Source organism: Melozone crissalis, unplaced genomic scaffold (genome assembly GCF_028551555.1).
Source record: "Melozone crissalis strain CALT ecotype California unplaced genomic scaffold, PUWL_Pcris_2 ptg000017l_1, whole genome shotgun sequence".
Taxonomy (NCBI): Eukaryota; Metazoa; Chordata; class Aves; order Passeriformes; family Passerellidae; genus Melozone; species Melozone crissalis.
Genome location: NW_026535795.1, coordinates 1,358,952 through 1,372,291, shown reverse-complemented (window position 1 = coordinate 1,372,291; position 13,340 = coordinate 1,358,952). Strand labels below are relative to the sequence as shown.

At 53.6% G+C, this 13,340-nt stretch overlaps 1 protein-coding gene across 1 annotated transcript; it reads left to right on the top strand.

Moving 5' to 3' along the window:
* Positions 1-286: 286 nt before the first annotated feature.
* Positions 287-12,576, top strand: SALL4 (spalt like transcription factor 4). Its single transcript, XM_054274665.1, has 4 exons — positions 287-356; positions 7,566-10,097; positions 10,692-10,999; positions 12,157-12,576. The coding sequence occupies exons 1-4, from the start codon at positions 287-289 to the stop codon at positions 12,574-12,576; spliced, it is 3,330 nt and encodes a 1,109-aa protein (XP_054130640.1).
* Positions 12,577-13,340: the final 764 nt, after the last annotated feature.

Here is a 13,340-nt window from a genome sequence, read left to right as displayed (position 1 = left end):
CGGCCCCGGGGGCTCTCGCCTTTGTCGCCCGCCGGGGCGGGCCGGGCGCGGGGACTACATGGCCCAGCGTGCCCCGCTGCGCGGATCAATGGGGCTGATTTGAATAATCTGTGAGCCCTTGGACTCAGGCCAATCAGCCGTCAGGGACCCATGATAAATCGCAATGCATTATTGATAATAATAATTACTCTGACATGCGCATTCCGCCCAAATTTCCCAACTCTAGGAATTTGTTGTGAAGAGGAAAATAATTGCTACTATTGCATGCTCCCGATGCTGGTGCACCATGTCGCGACGGAAGCAGGCGAAGCCCCAGCACATCAACTCCGAGGAGCAGCCCCCAGATGCTGCAAGTGGTGAGCGCAGAGGGGCGCGGGGCGGCCGCGGCTCCGGGCTCGGCTGGTGCGCGGCGGGAGCGAGCGGCGCTTCCCGGGGCGCTTTTCCAGCCTCGTGCTTCGCCCCCCGCGCCTTTCCCCCCGCGGGCTCCGCCGCCAGCCGGCCCAGGGCTCGCCCCGGGTTTTTTTGGGGGGCTGAGCGCGGCGCGGGCTCCGCGTTATTGTCGGGCGATTCTGCTCGGGGACGGCCGCGGAGCGCAGCGATGCCTCGCACGCTCCCCCCGCGCCCGCGGAGCCTCCGCCGGGTCCCGCGTGGGGCCGCGGCCGCGTGGGAGGGGAGCCCCAAAGGCTCCCCGAGGCGGAGGGAATTGGGGGGATGGGGGTAAAGGGGTGGGGGAGCAGGGGGAGAAATTGCAGAGAACTTCGCAGGGCTAGGAAATGGATCGGGCTGGGTTTCCTCGGCGTGCTCAGCACTTTGTCGGCAGTTAGAGGGGAATTTTTGTGGGGCTTTAAAAAAAACCAAAAAAACCAAAAACTGGGGGAAAAGCCTCCACGCTCGGACTATTTTTGTTGGAGATCACAATCGCCCTGGACCTTTTGTAGCTTGACCTCCAGCCATCTTTGATTTCCGACTTCCTAAAATAACTCCGGTGAGCTAATGCGGGGTGTGCGCGAACGCTTTGTATTGGGGCGGCGAGGGGGTCCCGGCACCGCGATCGCTCTCCCCGCTTTGGGGGACTCCGCGTTCCTGGGCCGCGCTGCGGGGAACGCAGAAATGCTGGCAGAAACCGGCCGGGGCTGCCGGTGGGGTGGGCAGGGAAGGGCAGGGGGCACTCGGTGCCGGCCCCGCGGGAGCGGGGCTGCCGGAGCGGCATCTCCCGAGCCGGACAGGCGGCTCCCGGCTCTCCCCCGCTCCCCGCGGAGCTCCCGCCGTGCCCGTCCCGCTCCCGGGCGCAGTGCGGCGGCAGCGGGGCGCGTCCCGGCCCGGCCGGGCAGAGATTGCTCGGAGTTTTTGAGGTTGTTGTGCCCTAATGTTCCCGTGTGCGCCCCAGGAACTTTCTTTGGGATCTTTGCTGGCTTTTGGGACTGGTTTTGTTTCCGTGCTTCGAACTGGTGAAAACCCATGCACGTTACGGGAGCTGCTTATTCGCAGCCCGCAGGAGGTTCGGGCTCTTTAATTTTTTTTTTCCCTCCTCCCCCTTCTCTTCTTTGAGTCGAAATGTGCAATTGTTGGGTCCGGTTAATGGTGACTTAAGAAACAGCATGCTGGCCAGAAGGCAATAAATCCCATGTTTAATGCATGACTGTTTTCCTTTGTGCATATGGTTAGGTTGGGGGATGGAGGTGATGTTTCCACATGTAAATCTCTGCCCGCTGCTGGAAAGGCACCTCCGGCCCCGCGCTGAAACAAAAGGGTTAATCACTCCTGATGCGGCGCTGGGGCGGGGGAGGCGTGCGGGAGGGAGGGAGGGAGGATCGCTCCACACCGCGCTCTCCGGGGCAATGGCCAGCTGCTTTTTTGTTATTGTTGTTCGGGCTTTTTTTCCCCCTCTCCCGTTCTCAATTTTACCAACCAAACCCTGGATGAAATCCCTGCGGAGCGCTCGGCGGCCGCCCAGGCCGGCGGACCGGGGGGAGCTGTGGCTGTGGGGGGATTCTCCCGCTGCTCGTGGGGCGCTGTGGGTTTGGGGGGTCGGGGCCGGTCCCGTCCTGCGGCATCTCCGCTCTCCGAAATGCAACCCGGGGCCGCGGCTCCGGCGGCTCGGACCGCCCGCCAATCTCCCGAATAGTCCTGATATTCCCCGCTCCAGGTGTGCCCGTAAATAATAAGTGATGAAGTTGCATAACAAAGTCGAAATTCCGCAGGGATTTGTCTGGGGCATTAGCGAGGATATACACATACTAGTAATAATAAAATCAAGCCCTTATCTCCTTTTTTGCAAGTATCCCCTTTTTTCGCAAAGCGATTTGGGACCCACCTCTGTGAACAATGCAGCGGGTTAAAGCGTCCCGCGAACCTGGGGATCCATTAACAGGTCAAAAAATCAGCAGGCGGTCACAGGGGAATAATGCTACATACTGAAAATTAGCATTTCCACAAAGGGCTTGAAAATGCCTATTGTGCCGGATTGCTGCCATTAAAAATCGGATTCATTCTTAAAAATACAGTATCAAACTGCAACTTTTTTTTTTCTTTTTTTTCTTTTTTTTTTTCCCCTCAGGGTAAAATTAGCGTAGCTTTGCTTCAATTATATCTCCGATTCGTGCGCGGAGCTCTGTAGAACTGGAGAGGGCTGTTGGCCGAGGAGAAGTTGAACGAGCAAAGCCCAAGTTTTGCGCTGGTTTATCCTAGGTTTGTTCCGCTTGCCCGAAGCTGCTGTTGGGGCCGGGAGCCCCGGTGCGGGAGCATCCCCGCCGTGCCCGGGGTGCCGCAGCCCCGGCGAGGGGCAGAGGGTGCCGGGGGCGGCGGGGGGCGATGCCCGGCTTGCTTTGCCTTTTACGCGAGTGAAACATTCATTATATTGGTAGCGGGGATGATGGAGCCCTTTCGCCGCGCTCGGCGGCATGTGACGTTTTGACAGAGCTACTGCTCTAACCTTTGCCTCCTCCTGCTTGCCGTGGGTGGTAAGTTGATGTCAGGCTCACAATTAGGACTCTCATGCAATTGACCTTGGCAGCGGGGTTTGTGCCGTTTAGCTCGCTCTTAAACACCGCGCGGGTGTTAAGCGTGCTCCAGGTAGGGCCGGGCAGGGCGGGGGGCTCGGAGCCGGCTGGAGCCCCCCCCGTGGGCACAGAGCGCGGTGCGGGGCTCAGGTGGGCCCGGGGGGCGCCGGCCCCGCCCGGGGTGGTGGTGCTGGCCCGGAGGGGTCCGAACGCGGGCCGTGAGTGCCCTCCACCGACCGGCGCGGGCAGCGAGCACCGAGCACCGGGGGCTCCGGGCCCTCCACCGACCGGCCCGGGCAGCGAGCACCGAGCACCGGGGGCTCCGGGCCCTCCACCGACCGGCCCGGGCAGCGAGCACCGAGCACCGGGGGCTCCGGGCCCTCCACCGACCGGCCCGGGCAGCGAGCACCGAGCACCGGGGGCAACGAGCCCGGCCCGGCCCGGCCCTCCACCGACCGGCCTCGGCTCCAAGCACCGGGGGCTCCGAGCCCGGCCCCGGCCCCGGAGCGGGGTGAGCCCTCGGGGCCCAGCGCCTCCGCTTTCCCCGCGGGTTTCAGCTCTTAATTTGCTCGCTCGTTCGCTGTGGTTTGTTCTGTCTTCGGCTGAATATCTCGCTTGAAGTTGTGGATAGGCCAAAGGGGGAATTAGTAAGTAGATAATAAAGTAATTGAAGCGTTGAGAGAGAGCCCGTAAGGATGTGAAATGGTGATTGTGGGGGAACGCGTTCCTGCATCGTTCTTGGGTAGAAAAACGCAGCTGGTGAATTCGGTGTGGAAAGCATCGAGGCCTTTGGAATATCTCTGTAAGTTGCCAGTTGTGCATTTTACTTACTCAAAAAAGTGATTTTGTCACAGTTAAAATGCACTAAATGGCGTTTGGTAGTGGGAGAAGGGCGATTTGGGGCAGTTTGGAGCTTTTGGAAGCCCTCTCCTTTGGAGAAGGAGAATAGCATCAGGGACCCTGAGAGCAGCAGCGAGCTGATGGCAGAGGGCTCAAGCTGATGGCAGAGGCTTCGTGTCTGGGAGTGAAGGGTGGTAATCAATCCTCTCTGAGTTAATTTAAACCGGGGAGGTGCATGGTCTTTGTTAACCTTAAAGTAAAATTGGTCAGATGTAGGCTGTGGGGAAAAGAAGCTCACCAAAGGTATCAGAACTCCTGAATAAAAAAAAAGTGGATGGGAAGGCTTGAGTTCTGTTTCATCCCAATTCAAGTGAAATAAAGTTGAGAAAAAAAAGTCACTATTGGCTTAGATGAGTGGTAGGCCAGCAGCCCCCTTCTTGAAATCACATCAAACCAGCTTTACTTAACTCCTTTAACTGTTTTCCTTAAAAAAAAAAAAAAAAATCATTTGAGCGGTGTGGATTTTATCAGCCTTCCTTGTCGATGACCGCCTTGTCCTACACAATAGTGGATTTTATCCATCCATTTGCCAGTGATTCAATCTAACCCCCCTGCTGGGTTTACTGCATTCTTCTAACTTATTGGATAACTAGATGCTGAGAGATAACATTCCTGAAATTCGGGGGTGGGGAGATAAAAAAACCACAGTAGAAGTCCTGTCCCTGGGAAGCCTTTGGGGAGGGTTAAGTGAAGTGCAGGGGAATTGTCGTGGCAGGGCAGTGCTGGGTAAATCCTCATGGTCGGTGGGCAGAGCTGCCCTCCTGGCATGGGGAGCCCCGAGTTCAGGCTGTTATTTCATTTCTGTGGTCACTGCTGGGCTCGGGGCAGTTGAGGGGCTCTGATGGCAGCACTTGGGCCAGGGAAGAGGAGCTAGATACAAATCAGAATGATTTTCACAGAAGCTGTTGGGTTTTTTACAGAAACCATCGATTGTTCCTTTTGTTATTCCAGCTGCTGTAAAATAACCCAGCGTCCTACTTGTGAATTTATCTAAAACCCTTTCTTTAAGGTAAAATAATGCATAACTCCCCTATTTGTCATGCAGCAAGTCGTTTCAAGCTCTGAATTGAATTTATGCAGAGTCCAGCTAATGCTTCACTGTGGAGAAAGGAGAATGTGTGACAGGGCAGGGCTGCCGGGCTCTGCTGCCCAGCACAGGCACCCTCAGTGCACTGGAGTCTTTCTCTGAGATGGCCACTGCTGCTCTGAACCAGGAAAGTCACCAGAGCTCCTCAGAATTACGAGAATGAGGAGCGTGGGCTGTGCTGGAGATTGGGAAAGGAGCATTGAATTGAGTGTGATCTTATCAGCGCAGAAGTAGAAAAATAAGAAGTATTATCATGGGAAAGGAGATAAATGATCGGATGCTTTGAAGCAGTTGAAGTTTGAGGACTTGTCTAGACATTATCCTGGAATATCTCCTTGGGGGTGGGCAGCAGTGTTTGGTGCAGACATTTCTGTGCCACTGGAAAAAGTAAAAGCTGAGGTTATTTTTTATTATTTCATGACGTGGAAACAGTGTTGTTCTGCCAGGGGGACGGGACTGGGAAAGCCCCAAACAATTAAAGGATTTGGAAGAGATTTTTATGTTTTAGTATTCTATGAAATCCTATTTTAGTATTCTGTGAAACAGGAAAGTAGTCAAAAACCTCCCAAGTCAGCGTAGAGTAGTTCTAGAGGTTTTCTCTTTTTTTTAATCCAGGTGCCTTCTTTCCAAGTATATCTGCTCAGAGTCCTGCAAAACGAGTTTAAAATAATCTGTTCTTGATGCTGGTTGACTCTGTTGACCAAGTTCTGAATTGTGCAGTAGTTGTACTTGCCTGCAGGCTGGGTTTCTCTGTGTTTTTAGAGTTAAATCAGCTTTAGAGACATCCCTGTAATGATATCTGGGGTGGGAAATGTGTGCTGCCATCCTTGTTTCTGTCACTTGCAGGAGTTGTTTGGGCTGAAGGGGAGGTGTTTAATTTTCCCTGCTTAAATGGGAGAGGCATCCAAACATTTTTGATCGTAGCTGTGCTGAGAACTCCCTTCCTCCCCGTTCAAGGACTTGTGCAGGTTTGGGTTTATTGCTCTGCACATCACAGCAGAACAGGCCTCTGATACTTGCGAATTTTAGTTATTGATCAAATGTTTATTTTTACAAATAAACTTTCACGTGCACTTGGTGCCACACAGCATTAAACGGTTGAAGTTTCCTTTGTTGAGCACACACAGTGCCCTCGCTGAGGTCAGAAATGGCAAGGGTTGCCATATCCTCCCTCAAGCAGGGCGATGTGCTCGCCTTGTCACCTGGACACGTCCCCTCCACGTTCAGGACACACCCAGGTGTGGTTTGGCCTCACCTTGCACCGACCAAAGCCACGAGAAGCTCCTGAGCTTCACCTGGTCCCACCCTGGGGGCAGCTGGGGGGTCTGGGCAGGGGGGACACCCTTCCCTGAACCCCCTGCACCCGTGGCACCCCCGAATGGGAGCAGATCCTGGGGGCTGGAGCTGGGGGGTCTGTGGTGACACCCTTCCCTGAACCCCCTGCACCCGTGGCACCCCCGAATGGGAGCAGCTCCATGGGGAGCCCTGGGGGCTGCGATCCTGCCCCAGCCCTTTCTGCTCCCCCTCGCTGGGAGTTCTCCCTCCTGCCCTGAGCTCTGCCCCACCTGCAGCAGGCTGGGAGTTTGTTGTTTGAGGGATGGCAAGGCTGAGCAAAAACATCCTGTTTTGGTTATCGTTTCTGTTAACCTCTTGCAGTTCAGATATTTCCCCGATTTTTTTTTTTTTCTTTTTTTTGGTCCATGTACAAGTTCTGCTCAGTCTGAACCGTGCTGTGCTGCTGGTGGAAGGGCAGGAGGGGACTCTTGGCTTTCCCTGCCCCTTCCCGGAGTGGGTGAGTGGTGGGTGCAGCTGAAGGAGGCCTCCTGCGAGGTCGGAAATGCCCTGGTGTGGTTTTATGAGCAGGACTTGTTACTTGTATTATTTTTTAAATAATCATTGGTATCAATGGAGGCGCATACTGGAGTGCCAAGTTCCGGATTTAATCATTCTTTGCTACTGTGTCCATGTTGAGATTATTAGTGGGGTGTGTTCGCTTTCAGAGGGTTTCAGAGCTAATACTGGCCTTGCTTGCCTGTTGTCATCCCTCTCGGCTTGTAATTACTTTCGTAATGGCAGAGCAAAACTCATTTAGGTCGGTACAGTAAGAATTGCTCAAAATTCCTGTATTAATGATCTTTTATGATTTTTTGAGAGATGGTTAACAAAGAATTAGAACCTGAAGTGTAAACAGCAGAAGTCATGTGTGGTGTTTTGCTCGGTGCTTCAATGCCTCCTCTGTCCTGGTGTTCCTTTTAAGCTGTGTTGCAGGTGCTGCCTTGCAGAACTGTTCCAGGGGATTTTTACCGGTGTAAAGGGATTTGGAATGAATCTTTTTTCATTGAGCCTTGTGAGAGTTTTTTAAAAATATGTTTTTCCTTGTAAACTGAACTGAGATTATGATTTATTTTGGGTTGTGAAGGAATTGGCATCAAAACAAAGAGCGGAACTTCAGGTTGATCTGCAAACTTGATTCCAGTGTCTTGTATTTTAATTTACAATTGGGGTGGAGGCAGCGATCTTAACAGTGAATGCTTGGTCTAAATCTGGCAATTAATAATGTGACTTTCTTTTATTTTAAGGGAGTCCACAAGACGTCCCAGGTGATAGAGATGGTGAAATGAGTTCCAAAAGGTGCCGCACGGAGGAAACCAAAATCTGCGAGAAATGCTGTGCAGAATTCTTTGTTCTCTCTGAATTCCTTGAGCATAAGAAAAATTGCACTAAAAACCCGCCTGTTCTGATCATGAACGACAGCGAGGGAGCAGTGCCCCCCGAGAGCTTCCCCGAGGCTCCTCTGGGGCCCTTCCCGAGCGACCGCATGGACGGCAGGGCACGCAAGGACATTCAGGCCAAGGGCTGCGCTGCCTCCGTGGACAAGAGAGAAGGAAAAATGGATGCTGAGCCGGTGGGAGGAATGTACCTTAAAATAGAGCCCCCCCTGACGCCTGCGGCCCCCGGCCTGAGCTATCTACCAAAACCCAAAGTACCGAACACTAACGTGACCCTGCAGACCATCCGTGGCACTAAGGTGGCCGTGAACCAGCGGACGTCGGACGCCATCTCCTCCTCGGCGGCCGGGTTCAACGCCATCCCCATGATCCTGGAGCAGCTGGTGTGCCTGCAGCAGCAGCAGCTCCAGCAGATCCAGCTGACGGAGCAGATCCGCATCCAGATCGCCATGATGGCTCCCCACGCCCTGCACCCCTCCATCGCAGCTGCTGCCGACCCGCTCAAGGCTCTGGGGGCCCACATGTCCCAGCAGCTCTCGGCTGCCGTGGCTCTAATCGGACAGAAGGCTGGGAGCCAGAGCCTATCCCTGGAATCCTTGAAGCAAGGAAAGCTACCTCACTCTAACACTGGCATTGCGGCCGCCAGCTCGCTGGCTGCTGGGCTCTCCTCCTCCTTCCCCCTGAAGCCAGAGGGGAGCCGAGGCCTGCCCGGCTCCATCTCTCAGTTCCCAAATCCTTTGCTACCTCAGTCCTCCGGCTCGGTCATCTTCCAGAACCCGCTTTCGGCCGTTTCGTCCGTGATGGATTCCTCAAAGAAGGGCAAGGGGAAACCGCCCAACATCAGCGTGTCTGAAAGCAAACCCAGCACGGAGGAGCCGTTCTTCAAACACAAGTGTAAATTCTGTGGGAAGGTCTTTGGCAACGACAGTGCCCTGCAGATCCACCTCCGCTCCCACACCGGGGAAAGGCCCTATAAGTGTAACATCTGTGGGAACCGCTTCACCACCAAAGGAAACCTCAAAGTGCATTTTCAGCGTCACAAAGACAAGTACCCCCACATCAAGATGAATCCTTACCCAGTTCCTGAGCACCTGGACAATGTCCCTACCAGCACTGGAATTCCGTACGGGATGTCTGTGCCACTGGATGAGTCCAACCTGATTGTGGACAGCAAACCTCTCCTAACAACTCTGCCTACCTCTGCGGCCAGCGGCACACCTCAGGCCATCTCCAGCCTGGCAGGCATCAAGGAGGCTCTGCCTGGTACGTTCTCCGGTGAGCTGCAGTCGAGGCCCTCTCCCGAAAGCGAGGGTGGCTCCTCCTCGTCGGGGGCGGTCGGTCACGAGTCGGGAACGGAGCAGAGCTTGAGCTCACCACAAGCTGCCTGCAGCGTGAGCATCTTCCACGTAGGTGGGTCAAACGAGCAAGGCTCAGAGACATCCAAGCTCCAGCAGCTGGTTGAAAATATCGACAAGTCCACTTCTGACCCCAACGAGTGCCTGATCTGTCACAGAGTGCTGAGCTGCCAGAGCTCGCTGAAGATGCATTACCGCACCCACACCGGGGAGAGGCCGTTCAAGTGCAAGATCTGTGGCCGTGCCTTCTCCACTAAAGGGAACCTCAAAACCCACTATGGTGTCCACAGGGCCAACACCCCCTTGAAGATGCAGCACTCGTGTCCCATTTGCCAGAAGAAGTTTACAAACGCCGTGGTGCTGCAGCAGCACATCCGCATGCACATGGGCGGGCAGATCCCCAACACCCCCATGCCTGAGCCCCCCTGCGACACCGAGGGGGATCCTGCCCTGCCCGAGAAGAACGGAGACATCGGGCGCCCGGAGGAGATCGTGGAAAGCATAGACATGGAAGATGACGTGGACTCTCAGGATGGCCCCAGGAGCTCCTCCAAACCTCCCACTCCGTACGATGCACAATCAGAGTCGCCCGCCGCAGCCGCCTCCTTCTCTGGGGTTGCAGCGCTGGAGAGCCAGATGAAGATGGTGGGCTCGTCGCTGAGCTTGCAGCGGCAGAGCAGTCTGAAGTCCAGCGACAACGGCTCGGCAGAGAGCGACGGCATGACCAACGACTCGTCCTCGGTGGTGGGCGATGCCGACTACCAGAACGGCCGCAGCCCTGCCGCCTCCGAGGCCGCCTCGCTGCAGGCACCGTCCCCGGCCAACAGCCAGGCTGAGAGCGTCAGGTCCAAGTCACCTGCCTTCACCAGCCAGGAGGATTCGGGCACGGGGAGTAAAGCAGAGGGTGCTGAGAACGCTCCTGCGGAAGTGGAAGGTGTTGTTGGAGCTCTGGATTTAACGTACGGCAACATCGGGCGGAAGGTCATCAAGGAGGAGCCTGGGCTACACTTTGCTAATGGAGAATATGGTGAGTGATGCACAGTGCTGGCAGGGATTTGGGGTGGGGCAGGAGGAAATCAATCCTAAAAGGACCAACAGGAAACAAAACTTTGTCAGCTTTCCCCTCTTCCTGCTCCTCTGTTTGGATAGGACACAGGCCCTGTAAAGTTTTCCTGACTAAGTCAAGCCCAAAATTCTAAGGCTTAACTGCTGCCATCTCCTTAAAATTAATGTAGACTGTGCCCTCTCTGTCTTTCATGGGCTCATTTGATATCTCGTTATAGCTCTTTAAAAATACACATTTATGTGTTTAAGGGAAAACTGCTTATCCCGAGAGTGTGATATGGAAACCCTAAAATAGTCTGTGGGGTTTTCAGCCTCTGTAGCATTGAGGTTAAGGTTGATCTAAATTTGACCTGAAAGATTTGTATCTCATAAGCTCACCAACAAACCCAGGGATGAACTGATTGGTTTTGGGGTATCCTAGGAAGTGCGGTGGCCTCTGCAGACGTGCTCTTCAGGCACATACAGCTTCAAAGGCAGGGCCTGGATTCTCAGCCAGGCTTAGGCTTGGAAGCAGAATTAGGCAGGGATATAAGCACCGCTTTTGCTTTCCTTCCAGGTCGCAGCAGTATCCCAGCTGCGTTTGTCAGAGCCCCACCAGCCCTGATCAAAATGGAGCTGCCCAGCGATCGCCCCCTCAGCGCCGGCCCCTTCATCGGCCCCCCAGCTCTGTCCCCCGGGGTCGCCCCTCTGCTGGTGCCGCGCCCCAAGTTCTGCCGTCCTGCCAAACAGCACATCTGCACTACCTGTGGCAAGAACTTCTCCTCTGCCAGCGCCCTGCAGATCCACGAGCGCACCCACACCGGGGAGAAGCCCTTTGCCTGCACCATCTGTGGGAGAGCCTTCACCACCAAGGGCAACCTGAAGGTGGGTCCCGTCTGTTGTCATCTCCTTGGTCTGTGAGACTAACACTGGGGATCAGAAACCAGGGTTTCTGATATTTGACCTGCCTCTGAGGCAGCGCTGATCTCTCTTAGTTCCTCGAATACTTACTTGTGACCCTTGTCTCTTTCCTGAGCTTCTCCACATAGTTTTTTTGTGTAAGTGTTACTGAGATCACCCTCAGGTCTTTGCTGCTGTCCTTGACTTTTCTTTTGGGATGGAAGGGGAGGCTTAGCCCTCACTAAGCAGATTGCTTTCTTTTTTAATTTGGATTTAGATGTGTCAAGACATAAGCATTTCATAGACTGCTACAAAATGCTGCCTGCTGAGTAAGTGCATTACACTGCACTGCTTGAAATTTTGAGAGATGAGGAGGGATAAACTGGGATAATCCTGAGATGGCACAAAGTGCTTGAGGATTGTGGCTAAGCACATGCTGAAGAAGTGCTGTGAGTCTGTCCTTCTGCCAGATGAATCCATTTGTCCCGTGAGGGATTCAGCTCCCTCACTTGCACAGAGGCTTCTCCCTCCCTGTGAGAACCTCTTCAAGCTCTTCAGTCCTCTTGCATAAATACTGATGGGGAGAGAAAACACTCCAGTGGGTGAGCAGTGCCTCGCTGGAAGCACCAGCAGAATGTGGTGTGAGAGATTTCAGCTTAAATGAACCTCTGCCAAATTACTTGGTGGTTTTTTTCATTACTCAGAATTTTTTGAGTGTTGTCTGTTTGCAGCAGATAATGTGGTTCCTGTTTTGAGGGCAGAGAGGGTGTCTTTGCCAACAGCACTTATTCCAAGTGTAGAACACAGTCCTCCAAGCCCTCTAGCAGCCAGCTCCAGAGAGCCACGGTGATGTCAGGCAGTGAATGACTGTGTCTGACACATGCCACGAAGGGAACTCTGACGTGAGCCACCCAGCTCAAATATTTACCTGAATGCAAGTGGAGCAAGCCTGACTTCTTTGGGCTACCTGCCTGCAAGCACAGTAGAATTTGGGTCTGGCATGGAAGAGCTGCAGGATTAACGATTCTCTTTGCAAGCCTGACTTCTTTGGGCTACCTGCCTGCAAGCACAGTAGAATTTGTGTCCACCACGGAAGAGCTGCAGAATTAACGATTCTCTTTGCTTTCCCCCCTCTCCGGAAGGTCCACGTAGGAACCCACATGTGGAACAACTCAGCCAGGCGGGGCAGGCGCCTGTCCATCGACAACCCCATGGCCCTGCTGGGCAACGACCCCAAGAAGGTGTCGGAGATGTTCCCCAAGGAGATGGTGGCGCCCTCGGTGAGCATCGACCCCGCCGTGTGGAACCAGTACGCGGCCGTGCTCAGCAACGGGCTGGCCGTGAAGGCCAACGAGATCTCGGTGATCCAGAGCGGGGCCCTGCCCGCCCTGCCCGTGCCCCTGCCCGGGGGCTCGCCCCTGAACTCGGCCCCGGCCGCCAAGGCAGAGCCGGCCCAGGCTGGCGCCGCCGAGGCGGAGAAGGCGGGCGCTGCTGCTGCAGACAGTGTGCCAAAACACCAGTTCCCTCTCTTCCTGGAGGAGAACAAAATCGCCGTCAGCTAAGGACTCGACAGGAGCTCGCCTGCAGAAAGAACAAATATATATAGACACAAACGTATATTTTTAAGAGATTCCACTTCGGCCTCCTATTTTCCTATTGACGTGCAAATGATTTTATGGTTGTCTTTGTAAGAGTTGCCCAGAGTACAATCATGATATTGCTTTGCAAATAGTAATTAATAAAGAATAGGATTTCCTTCTATTTGGAAAGATGCGGGTCTTGCAAAGTAGTTCTTACGTGTGACTTTAATGTGTACAAGCCTTACAGAAGTTTCTGCAACTTGAAATTCCAAAGGTTAGAATATTTACCTCTTTGTTTAGAGTGATAATGGGGGTTTTGAAGAGAGTGGAAACAACCTACTGTTGATGGAAAAGCTTCTATTTACTGATGAGAAATGGAAACTATTGATGCGGGTAAATATCCTAGAATGTCTGCCACCCTCTTAGAGTTTTTCTGTTTGGATTTTTGGCTCTGTGTGGTTTCTGAATGTACTTTTTCTTAATAATTGCTATAAAAACTACAAAGTTTTTTTTTAATTCCTTTGGTTTTTTGCCTCAGAAGTTCTATGAAAAGCAAGTTGCTGTTTTTCTTTAGTCACTGCTCCTAAGTAATTAATTCTTTGTGTTGTTGACTGCTGCTTATTTAATACTACTACTAGGACAGTCCTTCAAGTATAGTGCCAAAATTCCTGCTTCCAAAGATGTGCAGTTTTTCCTAGATGTTTTATTTCAATACCAAGAGCCCCAAACAAGCATGGGTGGGTATG